The 19,327-nt window shown below is 40.4% G+C and overlaps 2 protein-coding genes across 2 annotated transcripts in view; one reads left to right on the top strand and one right to left on the bottom strand.

Moving 5' to 3' along the window:
* ANTXR2 (ANTXR cell adhesion molecule 2) overlaps positions 1-19,327 on the top strand; it is a 112,180-nt gene that overhangs the window by 62,784 nt on the left and 30,069 nt on the right. Inside the window, exons 15-16 of the mRNA XM_083836059.1 lie at positions 2,177-2,344; positions 3,639-3,719. Of these exons, the coding sequence (XP_083692185.1) occupies positions 2,177-2,344; positions 3,639-3,719 (249 nt within the window). The remainder of the gene's footprint in view (positions 1-2,176; positions 2,345-3,638; positions 3,720-19,327) is intronic.
* The window catches only part of LOC310899454 (uncharacterized protein), a gene marked incomplete at its 5' end in the record, with an annotated part of 283,288 nt that continues 265,351 nt past the window's right edge, over positions 1,391-19,327 (bottom strand). The window contains one exon of the mRNA XM_083835807.1: positions 1,391-1,507. The remainder of the gene's footprint in view (positions 1,508-19,327) is intronic.

Genomic DNA, 19,327 nt, shown 5'->3' on the forward strand with positions numbered 1-19,327 from the left:
ACTCATTTGGTGAATCAGAGCAAAGTAAGTGTGGAAACAGGACAGCAAACAAAAACAGTCTTACATCATGATGAAGGTATGCAAGTCTAAGGGAGGTCATTCCTTACCTGACAATTGAACATGGGTAGTGGTTTCTGTGCTGTGGCCAATGAAAAACTTGCTGGTCTAGTCATTCCATTTTCTTCAGTGTTTTCAGTTTGTGTGGTCATTCAGTTGTCTAATTTTAATCGCTTCTATCTTCTATGTGTTCTGTTCTTCTGCCATTCTTCTGACAGCTTGATTTTTCTGGCAATTTCCATAGAGAGAGAAAAGCAGAGAATGAACCAAACTTCCACTTACTGGTCCTGTCCAACTTACCTTACTAAATTCTCTTCTGGGGCAATTACTTTCAGTCCTTCCTTCCCCACTACTTTCACCCTTCTGTGACAGTCCAGAACAAGTTAGCCAATGTGGCTCACTCTTCCTAGATTTGTCTTTTGGCATTGCTTTCGAGTTTTATGATGTCATTTCGGGATCCTACCCATTACAGACAGTAAGTTTTCATATTAAAGTTGTATTGTCAGTGTCCACAAATTCTGGTTTCTTCTTGGTGAAGCCACTTCAGTCTGTAGGAGAAGGTCATTCCATCAGTAAGGCATCTACCATCTATCTCTAAATGGTTTTAACAGTGTTTAAAATACATTTTAACAACCTCATAAAAAACACTGTAAAAGTACCATTGATCACAGTGAAAGATACAGATGCATTTTAATGACTCAGCAGGGTCTACTTGGACATGAAAGCCCAATCTAATATTGCAGAGACAGGATTCCCCAGTGAAAAAAAGAAATCACTAAGTGAGCCAAATGGTAAAGTTCAAAATAACAGAAAGGTTCAAAACAATCCCTCTAAGAAACGATGGTCTTTTACAAAGGTGAAATGTAGCATTACAGACCAAATCAAGCTCTACTGTACTTTGGTGCTCTCATTCTCTACATTGAGATTACAGTGGTAACAGACACTTGGTGATTAAACGACATGATTTCCTACAGGGGTATTTCATTTGTCTGAAAGAAGGGGCAGACTACGATTTGCCTATATATTTTCTGCACTCTCTGTATCAGCATGTTCTGCATATGGAGGTGAGGAGGATGAAGAAATCAGGCTGCTTTCTTCTCCCATCTCATGGCATAGTTATCCCAGCACATTATAGAGTCCCTACCAGACCCAGAACAGTCTTATTCCTCTGTCCGGGTAGCAGAGGGAAGACTAGGGGTATGTCTTTTTCCTGGTGAGCAAAACAATTCTGTGTCCCTTTGCACTGGGAGATTTGTTGCATCCTACTGTTTTTCTGCCTACTTTCCAAGTGCTCAAATTGGCAGGTAGCAAGATAGAACTGACCTATACCTACCAAGCACTGTGCAGTGATGCTCTTAATTCTTTCCCCAAAGTGGAAGGTCACTGTTCGCCAATTTTTCTTATTTTGATTCTTCTCTTTTCATGTCTGGCATCTTCCGTCAGGAGGTCCCTGAAAAAAACCAAGCATGTTTGTGGAGTCCTGCAAGAATGGTTAGCTGTTTTCCAGAAACTGTTTCATGACTCACCAGCATGTCACAGTTACCCAAGATGTAGTGTCAGAACTTAATTTCCTGCCTGTAGGTTTATCAGGTCCTTCTTACATACTAGATTGTAGCAGATGGCAGGATATAGAAAGTCTTGCACTGAAAATAATTGGGGCCACTTTTACCAAGAACTTTTAAACTCCAGCTGTATCTTTTAGATGCTCTTTTTGGATGAGAAAGTAAGAGTCTTGTCTAGGCTTGTTTGTCTGTAGGATACAGCAAACATACTTGCTCAAATTGCTGCTCCATGTTTCCAATTACAGTAAGAAATAAGATTACCATAGCAAAACATACCATCTCTCTTGGAGGAAAGTGTGGTTTTTTTTCTGTACTTTCTCCTTACGGCCTAGTAATTCCAGCCTTTCCTTAAAGTGGAAATACGTGCTCATCTCACCACCAACAATAATGCAGGTTTCCATTCCGTTTGAACTATTTGTATATACTTTATGCTCTTGAGGCAGTGATAGAATATACACTGTTACATGTTACACATTTACTTATTAAGCACTAATTTGCCACAGTTTTCTTGTCTTTTGCCTATGGTGCATTTACATCTCAACTCTGGCTTTACTTAGGTTCGCTGGGGTGATAAAGGATCCACTGAAGAAGGGGCTAGATTAGAAAAGGCAAAAAATGCTGTGGTGAAACTCCCAGAAGAACCAGAAGAACCTTTTCATCCTAAGCCACCTAAACCAAAGCCTACCTCACCAGTCATTCAGGAGAAGTGGTATACGCCAATTAAGGTAATCCTTTTCATCTTCGGTACAATACAGTTTTGTACTAAAGCTGGATTTTGTGTACCTTACCAGTCTTACGCATGCTGAACTGTACATTTTTTCCAAGTATTCCCGACCAAATATAATGTACTGTTCTCAATATGAACACCTACTCAGGATGAATAGCAGGAGCAGTTTTTATCCCTCCATCAGTATTTCATCATTAATTACGACATTCTGTTATGCTTCCACACAAAGGGACATACCGTACAGTAAAAGTATTAAAATACATGGGAGCTTTACTGACATGTGGTCTATCTCAGTGTATACCTAATCAAGGCTGCACAGTCCATAGCTGATTACTACATCTGCAATGTTTGCAAACTTACTATTATATAATTATATTCATTATACATTTATTACATAAAATATTATATTAATAGCATTTATATTATTATATTTAGTTTGCCCATTACTAATCAAGAGAAGCAAAGAATTATATAAAACAATACAATGCAATGGAAGAATAAATGGTACAAAATACAGACATTTTCCTCTGTAGATTGCATGAGTCACCTGCAAACCTGTAATAAGCTCTTCTTAAAAACTGAAGATGGCTCCATAACTACCTTTCTTTAAATATGCAAGAACAGAGAATACAAAGGTTTAGCTGGGGTAAGAATAAAGCTAGTCCATCTTCCTAACTCCTAGTAAGTACTTTCTGAATTGCAGAAAGGCCTGAACACGTTCTCTGCACACACTCACAAACTCTGCAGCCCATCCATGTGAGTGGGGTGCTTCCTGACAAGCATCAGAGCTGCTCTGCATGTTCTGCACAGTCTGAGCGCTCACAGTGAACCTGCTGCATTCAGTACATGTTGGACTTGCAACACAGCACAGATTAGCCATATGCCTAGCAGGTCCAAGGCTTCCCTAAGAACCATGAACTTCCTGTATACATGCTGTAACAACAAATAGATTTATGTGGGAGAAATCCTAGATGGACAAGTGGCAAATCAGCCTGAAGTACTGACAAATAAACAGGTTACTTCTAGATCACTCAGAAATAAATGTGAGGCAGGTCACGGTCTCTCTGCTCTCAGCAGAGGTAAGTACTTTCTTTGTACTCACTGATGGGAAAGATCAGCACCACAGCTATCTGGTGTGAGCAGCAGCCTAAGTTTATACTTGGCATACCTGGCTTTAAGGAACGGGTGTTTAGTTCTGCTGGTGAATTTCTCCTTGGACAGAACTTCAGCATGTGTGGTGTGCTTTCAGTTGACTGATTTTATCATAAAGTCCTGTTGCTCTGTTGCCACAGGGTCGACTTGATGCACTGTGGGCGCTGTTACGAAGACAGTATGACAGAGTCTCTTTGATGCGACCACAACAAGGAGACGAGGTTTGTGCTATGCGAGTGTATTGCAGGGCGGGCAAAAAAGGGGTATGTTACAGCCAGGGTTTCGTGGCTGCTGAACACCGGTAATTCTGTGCAGTCAAAAGAACGACACAACAGGAAAAATAATGCACTGGGAAAAGACATGCATTGAAGAATGTATCAGGCCAGGCAAGAAATGTTGTGGAAACATGGATGTCCTGAAAGTATTATTAGGAATTCTGTATTTTATGCATGTTCAGCTGGAAAACAAAAACATAACACAGACTTTGTGTGGTCTAACCTCTCTCTAACAGATGCATAATACTTTCTAATATTTAGCTGCTTGGAAGAACAGAGTTTGGCAGTCAGAGTACTAAAACCACATCATATTTAGTGACCCCCAATAAATTCTGTGCAAATAGATTCATGATGCTTTGCACTTGCATGCCAGAAGCAACATTCACAGGCAAAACTTGTTTCTCAGACAATCCTTTCTGTCTGTACACTCATGACTCATGAAAAAGTGACCCCCACTACAAACACTGCTAGGACTGCAAAGTAAAGGAAATAGCTATTATTTGGAATTTTTACAGTAAAGCTAGACTGTATTTTTTTCTGATTATTGCTCCTTAAGAGAAGCATTACTTTAAATCTTGGCATTTACCTTGGGAACTGATTTATCATGAAGGTATTTCAAATCTTCTGGAACCATTCACCACTCCTGTGTGTGACACATCTGAAGGGACTTAGGAGCTAAGCGTTTCCTCTAAGTGAGATGGCAACTTTTTCTCAACAAAACCAGATGGATATGACAGATAAGATTTTCAAGTACCACAAAGCAGCAGTGTGTGAGAATCTCTATTTTTGTGACAAACATCATAAAAATGACATAAGAATTAGAGAAGTTCAAGTGAGCGAGTTACCTTTGAAAGAACGAGAGGTAATCACTAAGTTATCTTTGTGATGATAGGGATGAATTTTGGTACTGTTCTAAAGTAAGAAAAGGTGAGATGTATGTACATGTAATGGAAGAAGCAGAATGACAAAATGCAGGGCTGGAAACAGGAAGCATAGTCTTTGCATGGTTGTCAAATACTAGTACTATCATTCTAGTTGTTTGCGTATTATTTATTGTTTGCATGTATGTTACGACATATGTTAAACACAAGAATTAACAATAGTAATTAATTCTTCATGGAAAATACACAGTACTTTACAGTACTTTAAAAAGTCAATTCAATGTAAATAGAAACATTGATGCCTGAACTTGCCAGGTACCTGAACAGGCTAAGAATTGTCTGTCAGGCTCTCTTCTGAGGATTTCTGACCATAAAGACAGGTAGGTGCTGAAAAATGTGCCTGCCAGGGAGAACATTTTGGAACCAGTGAGAAATCAAGCATTCATCTTCTCTGGACTTGACTGGAAGACAATGACCAACATCTTGGTTTAGAAAAACTGAGAGGTACCTCACTAATCTTCAGTAACCTTACTGAAAAAGGGAATAGAATTTCTGTTAATGAATAAAGGCTAGAATAATGATTCAGGTGTACCACAGGTGTGACCTGTGGTACCGTAGGAATGCATTCTGCATCTGACTCAGTATTTTCTATTTTGGGAGAAAAAAATACATCTTTTTCCTTGTTTATAATTTGCTAGGTACAGGTCCCATGCCGTACCCTGGGTGGGTTTGTCAGTAAACAGATGAGCAGTCACGCATGTGCACTGCAAGATACATGCATGCACATAGTTAGTTCAGAAGCATTATTATGGGAAACAGCAGCCATGTAGATGTTTTGTTTTGTTTTCTTTCTTTTACTGCTTAGGAATTTAGTAGTTCCCATTTGTAGAAGAATTCACTGCTGAATTCAAGTCCTTGATCAAGTAATTGAAATTTAGGCATGAAGTATCAAAGCGGAGAGAGCTTTTTCTTCCTTCTCTCTCCCCTCTGCCACCTCTTCCATGATGCCAGATAATGCCGAGGGTGGCCCAGTTTGAGGGCTGCACGCAGTTGAGTTAGGAAGCTTTGATTGTGGCTGGAAGTCCTTGGAGTCATAAATTTTTCAGCCAGCAATCCGTGAGGTTAGGGAAGCTTGTACAGGTGTGAGCTAGCAGGTTGTTGCCGACATCTGTTTAGAGTGGAGGCGCAGGTCCTCAGCAGCCTGCAGCGAGGCTGCTGGATTGTCAGCAGATGTAGTTAAGAGTGGCAGAACAGTTTTGGTCTCACATTTGCCGCCTGGGGGCTGAAACAGTAAAGGTAGATTGGGGGTGGACACAGCTGCACTCCCAAACATGCCTCGGGCACAAATAAAGAGATCTAATATAGTTTGACTCTGTTGTGGTGGGGAGATGAGGACAGAGAGCCACTTCAGAGACAACTTAATGCTGCAACATCTGCCGCCAAGTTTCCAGGGAGTGACAGGGGACAGCAGGTACAGATCGAAGTCCCCGCATAAACAGCCCCCATTAAGCCATGAACTCTTTTGAAGGGCTCCCATCAAACACAGCAGAGTCCGTGGCAGGAGACTGTTTTGTTTTCAAAGCAGTGTTTTGTTTTCTGCACTAACAAGATAATTTATAAATGATTCATTACCCTGTCTTCCTACTCTTATTTATACTTTTTTTTTTTTTTTTAATTTAAGAGGCAAAGGCGAATGAGCCACAGTAGTTTTAGGGTAGTTTGATAATGATAAACCAGTTAACTGTCCAAAGGTTTTAGCTGAGGATATGGCAACCTTCAGCCCACAGTGTTGTGTTCAGATGGGAAAGAGATGAAGGCATGTGCTGTTACTGGAGCATTGCGCAGGAGTGTCTGCCATCATTTCCATACCAAAACACCTCTTCCACAGAGTTTGTTTCTGCAGGAGAAGGAAACTTGGCACAGGTTTCCAATATGACTGTTAGGGGCCTGTTCTTTTACATACATTCTTCTGTTTATTTTCCGAGTTGTAGTTTAGCACTTAAAGTTTATCATAAGGGTTTCTCAAATGCTTAATAGGACCTTGTTGCTTTGCACAATTTGATATGGGCTGAGATTCTGATTCTGTGTACATGTGCAGACAAACTGCTTTTAAGTCCAGAAACAGTCCGTGCCGCTCTCATTTAAGATATTGCACAATCAGGATGTGAACATATGTGACAGGTAACAGGAAAAAAAAATCTACAGCTAATTGCACAAAAATTTCTACAGTAGAACTAGAGAATACTTTCAGCTTTTTCAATGTTACAAAACAGCCAAATATATATATATATATAATTTTTAAACCAGTTAGCGTGTACATGCTTTAAAGATGAATTTATAATAATGGCTGTAGAATTAATACAAACATCTGTTTAAAGTAATGTTACTTTGTCAGCATCTCTAGATTATGCAAGAGAAATTATATTCCGTGTTGTAATTCTGTTAGCATCACAAACGTGCAGTTCAAAAGACTGTGACAGTATCGTTCTCTGAGATGAGGCCCATGTTACCGTTCCCTTTGTGTTTGTTCAGTAGTTCCTATGCTGGGCACAGGCAGAAAATACCAAATCATTAGTTCAGTCTGTCAATTATAGAGTAGAAAAGGAATTGTTAGGAGGCTGAGGCTGTAAGTGCTTTACAGTGTCTAAACATGCTATTTTGAATCAAAAGACTAACTGCAGTGCCTAGGAGAACTGAAACTTTCAGTTCCACACCGTGCTTTAACAGGGTCTGAAGGACAGTTCATCATCTACCACTGCAATAATGCTGCCAGCACAAGTAGTAGCCTTGTGTGTTGTAACTCACTCAGCAATGTTGGCTTGCCTGTACAGTAATGAAACAGGAATGATACTGGTGATATCTGGATTTTTTGGTTTATTCCATTATTTTCTAAAAACTAAACGTTTTGGCCTTTTTCCAACCAAGGAGGACCTCCTAGAAAATGAGGCAATTTCTTTTTTTATCTGTGAATGGTAGAAATGTGTAGAGAAATAAAAAATCATGGTTAGAGGAAGACTACTGTAGCTACTTACAGGTAGTGCAGTTTTGGATTTAGAACGTTTTTCAATCAAACTGCACCTAGCTGCAATTTGCATTACAACATAATATTGTTCACTTGAGTTCCTTGTTCAATGATAATACGCTATAGCACATTTCAGTGTAACGTAGAAGGGATTATGCTGAAGAAAATGTTGCCTGAGAATTTTAAAAAGAAACACAAGTATCATTCATAAAGCTAAGGTTATGTTTATCTGGGATCTTTTGAATTGCTGCAGTGTTAGAAGATGCAAAACTGGTAAGAAAGTGAGATGAGAAGAGATTTAAAGAGCAACTCTTTTTCTTAAATCTCTTCTGCCAAAATATTCCTTCTATTACTCCTTCAAGTGGGAATTTGGCTGTGTAGACCTGAGAGCTAAACTGGAGCCGAAGTTTTTCATAAACTTCCAGAATACAGTTATTGTTAAAATTACTAAGTTCACTGTTAAAGAAAGTGGAAGAGAACATCCTGAGAGCAGAGGTTTCAAACCGCCCTATGCAAACTGAATCCAGAGGTCGGTGTCCAACATAAAACAATACATCCTGGTGAGCAAAGCACTGACAAGGGGTATTAGGCAATTATTAGATGCAGATACCTCCAAAAGGATGGGTGTCATAAATGGGTGTCACAGCTTTGCTTTGTTAAATTTGCTATCATCCAGAAGGGTCTCAGGTGCTCCTCCATCCTAGCTGGAGTGGCTGATATTAGGTAGTATCTTAATAGTTAGATTTCTTAGCTGTCCATCACCAAAAGCAGTAGTAGTCATCCTTATGAAAAAATGATGATGTCTTGCCATTGTGAGAAACGAGGATATTTTCCCACATATGTAGGCAGTCACTTTTGGCACTCCCTGCCTTTGTGCAGATCAGAGCTGTTCCTTTTTTTAAATCAAGCCTTCAGAATTCAGTAGTATGAGCATGAACACTTCTATGAATGAAATAATATGAAGAAATAAATCTACTTGTCAGTCTTCAGGCCATGACATTTTTACCAATTTGACTGGTACTCCCACAGAGTGAAATGGACAAAGCAGCTCTAGCAGCCCTTGTGCAAGTCTGTCTCTGGAGGCAGCACCATTAGGCTATGCAGGTCAGGGATGGTCCTGTTGGAAGTACTGTCATGAGAAAGCATGGGATGCACCTTTCGTGTAGCCATGACATTTTAGTAGAGCATTTTAAGAAGCTGAGCTGCTACCATAGTTTGCAGCCAGAGGAATCCTTGCTGTCTTTGTTAGTTTACAAACAGATATCTGTAAGCTAAGTGTTTTAGGCCTTCTAAAATACCAGGCATCGCTGTAACTTGAGCTGTGCTGGCAGCCTATAATGCCTATTAAGGAAGGAGAAGTCAGTCTTTTCTGGATGGACTATGAATTTGCTACAGCTGCCAAACACTGTCTTCCCCAGCCTGAAGAGCATTACAGTTCTTCCTTCCACCCCTCACCCCCTCCATGCTGTATTGAGAAGAAAACATTTCATTTGGCAGTTCAGTTTTTGTCACTGTTTCACTGAGCATAATTTAAAAGGAAAAATAATCCTATCCTTAATTCCTCAACACATCTTTATATAGGGTGGATTGCAGTAAAAAGTTACGTTTAATCACTACCTGGCTTCCAGCAAAGAGAGTGCTGCATATATCTAAGCAAACCCAGATATAAAGCAACTCCCAGCTTGGGCACAGCCTTTATAGAGAGGGAAAGCCAATGGAGTTTATGTTAATGTTGAGAGTCTCATTAGCCCAGCTTACAGAAAGACTGACTACCTTCAAGAAGCAGCAAGAGGAAAGCTGACAGGTTAATTCAGTCGCTACTCTGCAGGAGAGACATGACAGCTTTAACTGTCTTGTGCGTCCAGATTTATGAACTAGTCCTATGCTCTTAACCAGATTAGTTCCTTTTCCATTAACTGCTGAAAGTAGGGCAGCTGTCCGAGCGGCTGGTTGTAAATTCGATAATGTCTGCTCTGTTAATCTGTAGGCTTTTCAGATGGAGAAGGCAGCAGATAACAGGATTAAAGTTTCACGACCCAGGGTTTTCACAGCCCGATATGCGGGCGTAGGGGGATAGAGAATGACTTCTGTCATTAATCTTAATTGATTGCCAAGAGGTTTTAATCTGGGTTATTAATTAGGAAGATCCTTAACATACTGTCTACACATCAACATCAGATGCTCTTTTGAGACTTTTGGGACATATGGCCTATCTTATATTTACGTTCACACAATTTGCACATACATATATTTCTGTATGAAGTGCACATATATATGTATATATGCATACAAATAGCTGTAGAAACATTTGCATGCAGAGAGGCATCACACGCTCTTTGGCAATATTTGATGAAAATGAAAAAACACAGTGCACATAGGTTACATTTCCACATAGTAAACATGTATACTTCTATGTTCATATGTTTATGTATCTGTTTCCATTATACATGCCATTTATCTCAATTCTTTCTTAAGTGGAAATACCTGATTTTGCAGATTTACGTAACGTTCATGTTTAACAGAAGTGCAGCACGTGCCCGTATGTGCCTGTGGCCATTAAGACACCTACAGATCTCATACAGAAACATTACCATTTTTATCTTTCACAGTTCCCCAGAGTTAGTGTTCAGGCCCTCATTTTTCTCTTGTTTTATTTTTAAACAAGTTGCTGTTGGACAGCCAGAATGGATAGAGGTATAACTACCCATAGCTGCAACTATGTAGCTACATGATAAATCCCAGTAACGCAGCTTTGATGTTTACCAAAGTGTGGTATGCAGGAGGAAATATTGAATTATGGATTGAGCATATAAACTAGGCAAGAAGAGAAAATGCTATGACAGAGTCCTGGCATTTGAATTTTGTGTAGATTCAAACTGCATTATAAATTATCCTTTTACAGATAATTATTTACATGATTAATCACACATACAGAAGGAGAGCCAGGGGATGAAGAGGTCTCATGTTTTAAGCCTCTGTGAGTGACAGTGGAGAGGACTCCTGCTTCCTTCTCAGCATGCTAGGCCATGCTGTCCTGCTTTACAAAACGAAATGCAAATATTATAAGAAGCCAACCATTTAGTTACTCATGAGCTGAAAAGTCTGCCCTAAAAAGCGTTCACGAGTAAAAATGGTTTGTGATCCTTCAGACGGGAGAGAAGGGTGTAACTGCTGCTTTTGGGAAGGGTTAAAGATGGCCAAGTATCAGGGAGGACTTGCTGACAAGCTAGACAAAGGATTTCCCAGTTTTTCCCAGGAAACAGAGATCAGTTGCTGGCTCACCTAAATGTAGACTCAATGGAGAAGCACATGAAAGAAACTGAAAGTTCTTCTGTCATGCCTGTACTGGGTGTTGTGTTACCTCTTTAAACTGTTACCCACAACTTTCACTCACTTCCCATTGTAAATTGCATCCAGTCTTCCTGTAACAGACATTAACTGTTGCAGTGCCACAAAGGGGCATCACACGAATGCACCCACCTCCCAAAGATTTGCTGAGGCTCTCTGCTTCAACTTGGATTTCATCAGAAGTAACTTTCCAGCATATTCTGGCTCTTAGAAAGAAATAGATTTTGACTCATTGCTAGGTTGTTTTCCTAACAAAGTCCCACTTGTGGAAGATTTCTGGCTTTTATCCTCTATCTTACTCTTCCAAGATGTTCCTCCTCTTGAGCAACACCTGTAACTTCATTTGGACTACTGAGATACGTGGATATTAGTGAAGTCCTGCTTTGTATCAGTCATTCAGCAGTCAGCTGAGTCGATCTGTAATTTTTCACTTAGCACGGGAAATACTTCTGCTGAGAAGGAACAGCATAGTAACAGCAGACTTCCCAAGAAGGCATCTTACTGATCTGGCAGATAATCCATTTTTGTGGTGTCTCAGGAGCTTTGTTGTCGAGTTGGGAACACCCCCTTGTTGGCACATTGAAGAAGAGGTCAGAACTTGATTTCAAACAATGGCATCATTTCTTCCACCTCATCACAAATTTGAAATCCAAGGATGAAACAACTTTAATGACCATGTTTCCTTGGCATAGCTCTGTGTCTGCCTTTTCCAATGAGTCACAGATAAGGAGGAGGAACTGAAGTAATTTGAAATCACATTGTAGGGAATATAAACACCAGGCGTGGAAGAAAAGTCTTCCAATTGGCTCACGCAGAATCAGCAAAGAATTTCCCGTAGCTGTGCGTCCTTTACTCCTTTGCTTTTTGACAACATCTAAATGAAAAGATTTTATTTGGAGCAAAAATAATGCATTAGTCATTTTAGCTCCCACGCTCAAAGTGATTATTAGGAATGGTAATGTTCAATGGAGATGGGATTCTCCATAGCTGTAGAAATGAAAGGGCCCAGAACTCTTCATCAGTGATCTCGCATGTTTAACAAGAATCAGACTGTGATTCCATTGCTGTTTGGAGAAGATCAGTACAAACACTTTGTATCAACAAAGATAACTGATGATGGAAATCAACTGCCCAGGAGCTAGCGGGGGTCTGGGATAGGGAACTTGATAACAGAATGAGGCGGGATGCTCAGAACACTTAATGGAAAAAGAAATAGGATAGATTTCCTTTGACTTCACTGGGCTATAATTCCCTAAGCAACAGGAAAGGCTTATAAAAACATCTTGAGTATTTTTAGAAAGGAGAGCTTATGCATCACGTTGAAGGTGTCAGTGTCACCTGCAGGTAGTTGTGGCAACCTGCAAGTCAAAGTGGGTTACTTGCTTCAGAGGAGTTTATTATGAACCTGTGCTCAATTACAGCTAAGTGAGATCCAAGTATGAGCAAGTACCCCACCCAGATGCTGTCACTGCACCAATACAACAGTCTTCTAAAGCCTGAAAACAGCTGCACTTAATAATTTCATGCAAGCAAATCTTCTCATTAGCTTTAATACAACATTATCAGAAAGAAGGCAGGGTGGCGGAGCTGCTCTGTTTTTGTGACACTGGTTGCATTAAAAAGTTGGGAAGGACGGCTGCTGAACGTGACAATTATTTGTTAGAGGTGGACAGTTTGGAGAAAGAAGAAAAAATATTAAAATTTAAATTTACTGCTTCTGATCTTTTTACTCTGTTCCCATAATTCAAAATTATTTTTGTTTTGAAATTTATTTTTGCATGTCTGCAAGTCCATAATGAACTATAGATCCATTAAGAACTAACAAAAATCCTAAACACTTGAATTATGAACATCTTAAAATAACTAAGCTGTAATATTTATATGGAGTGCCTTAAAGTAACATACGCCTATGATACTCATCTGTATGTTTTGTCTCAAGAGGAAATTTCTACCTACTAAAAGAAGTGAGTGTGCCATACATTGCCAAAGCCTGTTATACATAAAAGTTCAGGCTAAAATCTATCCATAAATTAGAATTCCTTGATACATTTGAGTTTTGTCCCCCAACAGTGTGACATAATGGCATGCCCTCAGCCTTAACATATAATTTTAATATTGAACATGCCGCTTTTTGATGGCTTGTGTCATAGCCTTTATGTAATTTAAACACCGTTTTAAAAAAATTAATTCAATTACGAGCAATGGAGTTATTAATGCTGCTTCATGTCACTAAATATATAGGGATACATATGATTCTGTTCCTTTCAAGTCACTCTGAAATGAATTTTGCAACTTCTGATAACTGTGGTGGACAAATGCTAAATGAAAATCAATCACTTCAATTTAAATGGGCTAAGCTCACTGTCTTTCTTAAACAGCCTCTGTCGGACAGCTAACCAGATGATAAGTAACAGTTTCACTGACCTATAGCCTTTGAATGTTTAACATAACCCTCTGAGGACAGCACTTCAATTACCACTGCATTGCTTGTACTCTAGGGCTCAGGATTGCTCATTCGTATATAAGGATTACTTTATTTCTGATGCACTTTTCTATCCGTAGTTTTCTTCCACAATGTTGCTCCATTTTTATTACTGTGTCTAGCAATCCAAACCCTGCAACTGAAATGAATTTGATCAAATTAAAGAGAATCAGATTTTCCTGGAATTCATCATCACTTTTTTTCCACTGGAAACAACAGAACTCCTTTGATGGTCTGAAATATAAATTCTCTTGTAGGATGCAAAACATCACTGTGTGATGAGAGAGGGTAAATGCAGATGGAAAGTACATGTTAGCTAGTAGAACATTTTATCTTTCTGTGCCAAAGTAGATGGGTAATATTTTATGTTATATTACAGTAACAACATAAAACCTGCTAAAATTTGAAGTGGTTGTAAAATGATGGACAGGGACAGGTATCTTTGGGAAGTTGTTGAAAATGATCTCCACCCCACCCCCCACCCCCCCAAAAAAAAAAGTATATTATTTAGGGCTTAAAATTTTCAGAAGAGCCTAAGGGCTCTTACAATTTCACCCAGTTCCAGGGAAGGACTTCCCTAGCAAAGCCCAAACCATCCCATCAAAACAAACTGTCACAGGTCCCTAAATCATACAAATCATGTGTATTGCCACTAGAAAATGACTGCTTACCACTGGAAACAGGTATTGCATTTTAGACCATCCTTATGTCTGTCCTGCTTCCTTCCCCGTTTCAGTGCTGCCTTTTTGCCTTATTTCTGGCTCAATTCCCTCTCTGTGTGGACTGCTGCATTTGCCCTCTCTATTGCAGAGCTCTGCTCACTATTATCTTGAACCTAGAGTGCCTATCACAGCTGAACCACAACTAGTTGCAGGTCATTTATTTAATTTCATTAATAAAATAAAAATGTCTACAGACAAAGGCTTCTGCCCTCTAATAGCCACTTCGAGTCTCAGGCAGCTGACGGGAATGACCTTTTATTTCTGCAGTCATTTTCATAATGATATTCAGGGTCAGGCCCAACAACCAATCTGCCATGCATTAGTAGACATCAGTTCCCTTTGGTAATACGAGATAGATGTACCCCAAGCAGATGGTCAGAGATCATAGGTGGCTAATGAACTTGATGGGGCATTTTATTAAGATTATGATGGCAACTAAATATGTTTTTCCCCTCTGATAACAGCATTTATAACAAAAAGAAAAGGTGTGTAAAGGAGCAGGAGGATACAATGGATTGTATTTTTGTTGGACCTAGAAATCTCTGAATTCTGGATGTAATTTCTCAAAACTGATTGCTCTAGAAGTGCAGTGGCATAAACTGCCTTGTGGTTGGCAGAGTAAAAAACTGCTAGTTTATCTTGGTGCTCACTGGAGAGAAGGTGGCACAATGTTACCCCCATCCTGGTATTTGTTAATGACTCTACCGCTTTGAATAACTTCTACATGTCAGATATTTTAAAGCTAGTTATCATACTCCCCACTCCAGTGAAGAGAAAGTCCAAGAAAAAACAAATTTCATGAAGTTTAGACTTGCAAATGCATATCAAAGACATGCACATGGGGGGCCATGGAATTGCACCCCTTTAATCACAGAGTATAGCAGAGTCATACTTGTTTTCCTTGAAAGCCCTTCCTGCTCCTAGCGTTTGCATTTTTGGGGTGTGGGCATATTCAGACCTACCAAACCAAAATCCAATTTATCCTTCCTTTTTTTCCTCCAAACTAACTGTATGCCTTCATGTCTCTGTGGAACTGACCCTAAGAGTATCAAGGCCAATTGCATCTGCCTAGCACTTCTCCTAGTCAGGGTGAAATCAATCAACAGCACAAAGCCATCAAGCTTGGAAGAGCACTATATACCATTTCATGTGCTTAATTCTTGCCAAGTATAACATATTTTTACTGAGTAAAAGCCAGTTTCTCTCTGGTAGATAAATAGTACAACTGTGGCTCAAATTGCAAGTGAAATTTTACTTTTGATTTTTAAGGCTTTGAGGTCTGTGTCACAAGTATTTGAGAAACCCCTTCATCTCCTGGCATATTACTCTAGTTCAGCTCATTCAACCTGTCCAAACCCCACCTGCGTGGAGAGATGCTAGCTGGAGATTAACAGTCACAGCCGATCCCTAGCTGTGGCATTTGCCTACTACCTTTGATTCCTAAAATATACATCCAGTGGTTTTCAGTATGGACTTTGGAGTTTCCTCTAAGGCTTATCTGAGGGGTAGTAAACACAACTGGTCTTCAGCTGAAATTACACCTCATTATACCTGATTCCTTAGGAAGTCGTGTGTTAAAACTCAAGTTAAAAATCAAGCTAATCGTGTCTACTATTGACTTACATCTGTAATGGACTATGCTGAGCTTATACTCAGCAATACAGAGGGTTTGGTAACAACTTAGGGATGTGGTACTGAAAAATACCTTTGGGTTAGGCTTTCCAGAATTCAGTTTAAATGTATTTCCAATAGTTTAAAGATAAACAGGAAGAAATATTCCAATTTCTTTATATTTGAGTTTCCTATCTCAAATGTACTTATAGCCCTTTTCTTAAAAGGGTCAGCCACATGCTCAGTTGTTTGCCTGGGGGGAAAAAAAAAGAAAGATTTGGCTAAGAAGTCATGAGAAAATTAGTATATGATATCACTATGCTGTGGAAAATTTTGTTGTCCAGTGTATTTTACAGCCACATGTTTTCATCAAAGTAAAAATGCAACAGAAATTTTCCCCCAGTTTGTATCTCTGGTCTAGTCACAGTTGAGCATTTCTTATGGGGTTTTTGAGAAGTGCTTGCATGAGCAAGAGGTGCCTCCCTTGAGTGAGGACTGCAGGATCAGCCTCGGTAAACCCCTTGCCATTACTGGTGATACCACTAAAATGGTTATCACAAGAAGAGTAGCTGTGAGTTCTTTGCTCTAGAGTATTATGATGCTTTTTAAAAATAGTTTAATAGTTTTTAAAAATAGTCTACCTATTTAAGTGGAACATCATTCCTGAACTTGTAAGAAGAAACACTACGAAGAAGGTTACTATGAAAGAGAATCGTGATGGTGTGACCTGTCTCAGCAGACTATGACAGCAGCATTGATCAATCTCTAAGCAAGACCCATTCTTTTTATTGAACCTGCTGTCACTTCATGCTGCAGCCTCTCACAACACCTCTGCTGTTGCAAGGAAGACCACCATGCATGGGCTTCAGCAGTGAGTACAGCGGCTCTCCCTGGGAGAATCTCCCAGCTGGGCTGTATCCTCATTTTTACTGAGAGCACAAGAATAATTCACAGCAGCTAAATATCTGCCCAATCTTCTCTTCTTTCCTAGCCAGAATGGTGGAGGCTTGCAAAGATTGAAACAAAAATGTTTGCCATCTGACAACTCTTTTAGTCTGCCTTTCTAGTCTACTGTCTCCACCAAGATCACAACACATACGTAAATGCTGCTGATTGGAGTGAGGGTATGAAATACACTTGAGCAAAAAGCAGGAGGAAGATGTAAGAGGAACAGAAAGCATGTCTTTGGACTGGCTACTTTTTGATTTCCACTCAGCACTTCCCAACATCTGCACCACTGCCACACACTGAAGTTGCAGGCTCACTAAATGCAGCGTGTCGTCCCTGAGCAAAGCAGCAGGGCTTCCCCCCAGTGACAGTGCTGGTAATTAAGACACAAGAGATACAGCAGCATGTTTCTAAGGGTTACAGGGTCCAAAGAGGACGACGCAATAAAGAATGAGGCTAGTGATGCTATGTGACGTTTTTGTAGAGGTGATGTGAACACCAACTAACGAAGGCAAAACCACTTATGGGATGGGGAGAAAAGAGAGGCCTCCAGTGAGCCCTGTGAACTACAGCTAGGAACAGAGGAGTAGAACTGATGTGGGTAGGAGACTTCATATTCCATTTTTAGAAGATGAAAATGCGAGAGTTAAACCCTCAAAGCAGACAATTACCTTTGTTGCAAGAGAAAAGCAACATAAACAGGTTTGTTCCCATAGCTCTGTTGAGTACACGTAAACATAACTCTGTGTAACATCTCACTGGTATTACTCTCCACTAACAGGGATCTTACTGTGATACTGCGGTCAACTGATCACTAGAAAAGAGAAAAACTATCATTTTTAAATGCTAGGGTTTCTCCACTGTGATAACACCACACCGTTGCAACGCCACATTGGTACGTTTTGTGGAAAGGTCTAATAAATAAATGCATTCTTACTTGTCATAGAGGTTAAGGGACAGGGATTTTACCTTGTGTTCAGCACAAAAATCAGCTAAGTCAGATCATAAGCCAGGCTAAACTGAGCTATACAGAGTGATATGTAGTTATAAAAGACGCACGCTGCCTAGTGTTACAATATGACAGCATACAGAGCTTTATGCTTCAGATGGCTCTGAACAATGACTAGTATTATTCCTTTTTTGCTTTACTTACTGTATGAGGCCTAAGCCACGCACCTTCAAGCCTCCTTGGAGACCAGGTGGTGGCATCACCGGTCAGCCCACTTGGGAGAGGGACAGCTGTTAGAGCCGATTGCAGCCCTTGTCAGCATTAATGACCTGCAGTTGACACCCCATCCCCGCCGCCCTTGTTCAGTGTACAAGTATTGCATTGGAATAATTACTGCCTGTCATCCCCTATTTCACACACATACTCCTCTTAGCCCAGACGTACAAAGGGACATGTGACTAGATGCTAAGCTAATGTTGATTCTCTATGTATCTTAGGCTTCTGTGCTTGTATGTGTGTGCGCCGTATATATGCATACAGACATTCAGTGCTCAGGTAATACGAAGGGTAAGTTACACCAGTGAGACTCCCTCACTGTCCTTCCTGGATCCTGTCAGATATAACTCATCAGGAATGTGTAAGGGCTCTGGCCTCCTGTAAAGTCTGAGTACCTGGATGGCAGGCTTGTATCGGCTCTGCCTTGCTCCACAGCTCTGTTCCCCTCCTGGCTGTGGGTTTCAATAGAGAAACCTCTTAAGCATCCTTGTCCAGTTCTCTCTGCTTCTTTGGATTTGGGAATCTTATGCCCAGGATGTCTTGATTTTGAGAGCTATGCAGGTGTTACATATCCTGTCATTTTCTGCCTCCCTGCCATGGCTGGCTCTTCTATAAGCAGTAGATCATAGAATTACAGAATACCCCAAGTCGGAAGGGACCCACAAGGATCATCAAGCCCAACTCCTGGCTCCACATAGGACCATACCAAAATCAAACCACATGTCTGAGAGCGTTGTCCAAATGCTTCTTTAACTCCGACAGGCTTGGTGACCACTTCCCTGGTGAGCCTGTTCCAGTGCCCGACCACCTCTCAGGCAGAACCTTTTCCTAACACCCAGCTTGAACCTCCACTGACGCAGCTCCATGCTGTAACCTCTGGTCCCCATTGATGTCGTTAGCATGCACGTGCTCTCACTGAATTTTGAGATAAGCAACTCTCAAGATCGTTATAGTGGAGGACTTTAGGAGTTTGGAATAGATGAAACACATCTCCTCAACACAGTTTTTCCATCCCTCCTTTTGTTCCTCTGGTGTTAATATTCCTGGACTACACACATCTTTGCGTGGACTGGGTCCTGTAGTATTGGCAGGTCACCCATATGGGGAGGAAGACACTCGAGGCAGGAGAGGTGTGGCCAGTGTTCCTGCTCCATCTTTGCAGGGTTATGTGAAGCACCCTGGCAGGTATGAATGAAGTTTTTCTTTGGCTGCTGGACCACCTGCAAGAGCTGCAAGATCTGTATTGAAGAGAGAAATGTTCATGTATGGGAAAAAATCAAGTCCAATAAAAAAGTGCCATCACAGCTAGCTGCTG

The sequence above is a fragment of the Anser anser genome (genome assembly GCF_964211835.1).
Source record: "Anser anser genome assembly, chromosome: 4".
Classification (NCBI taxonomy): domain Eukaryota; kingdom Metazoa; phylum Chordata; class Aves; order Anseriformes; family Anatidae; genus Anser; species Anser anser.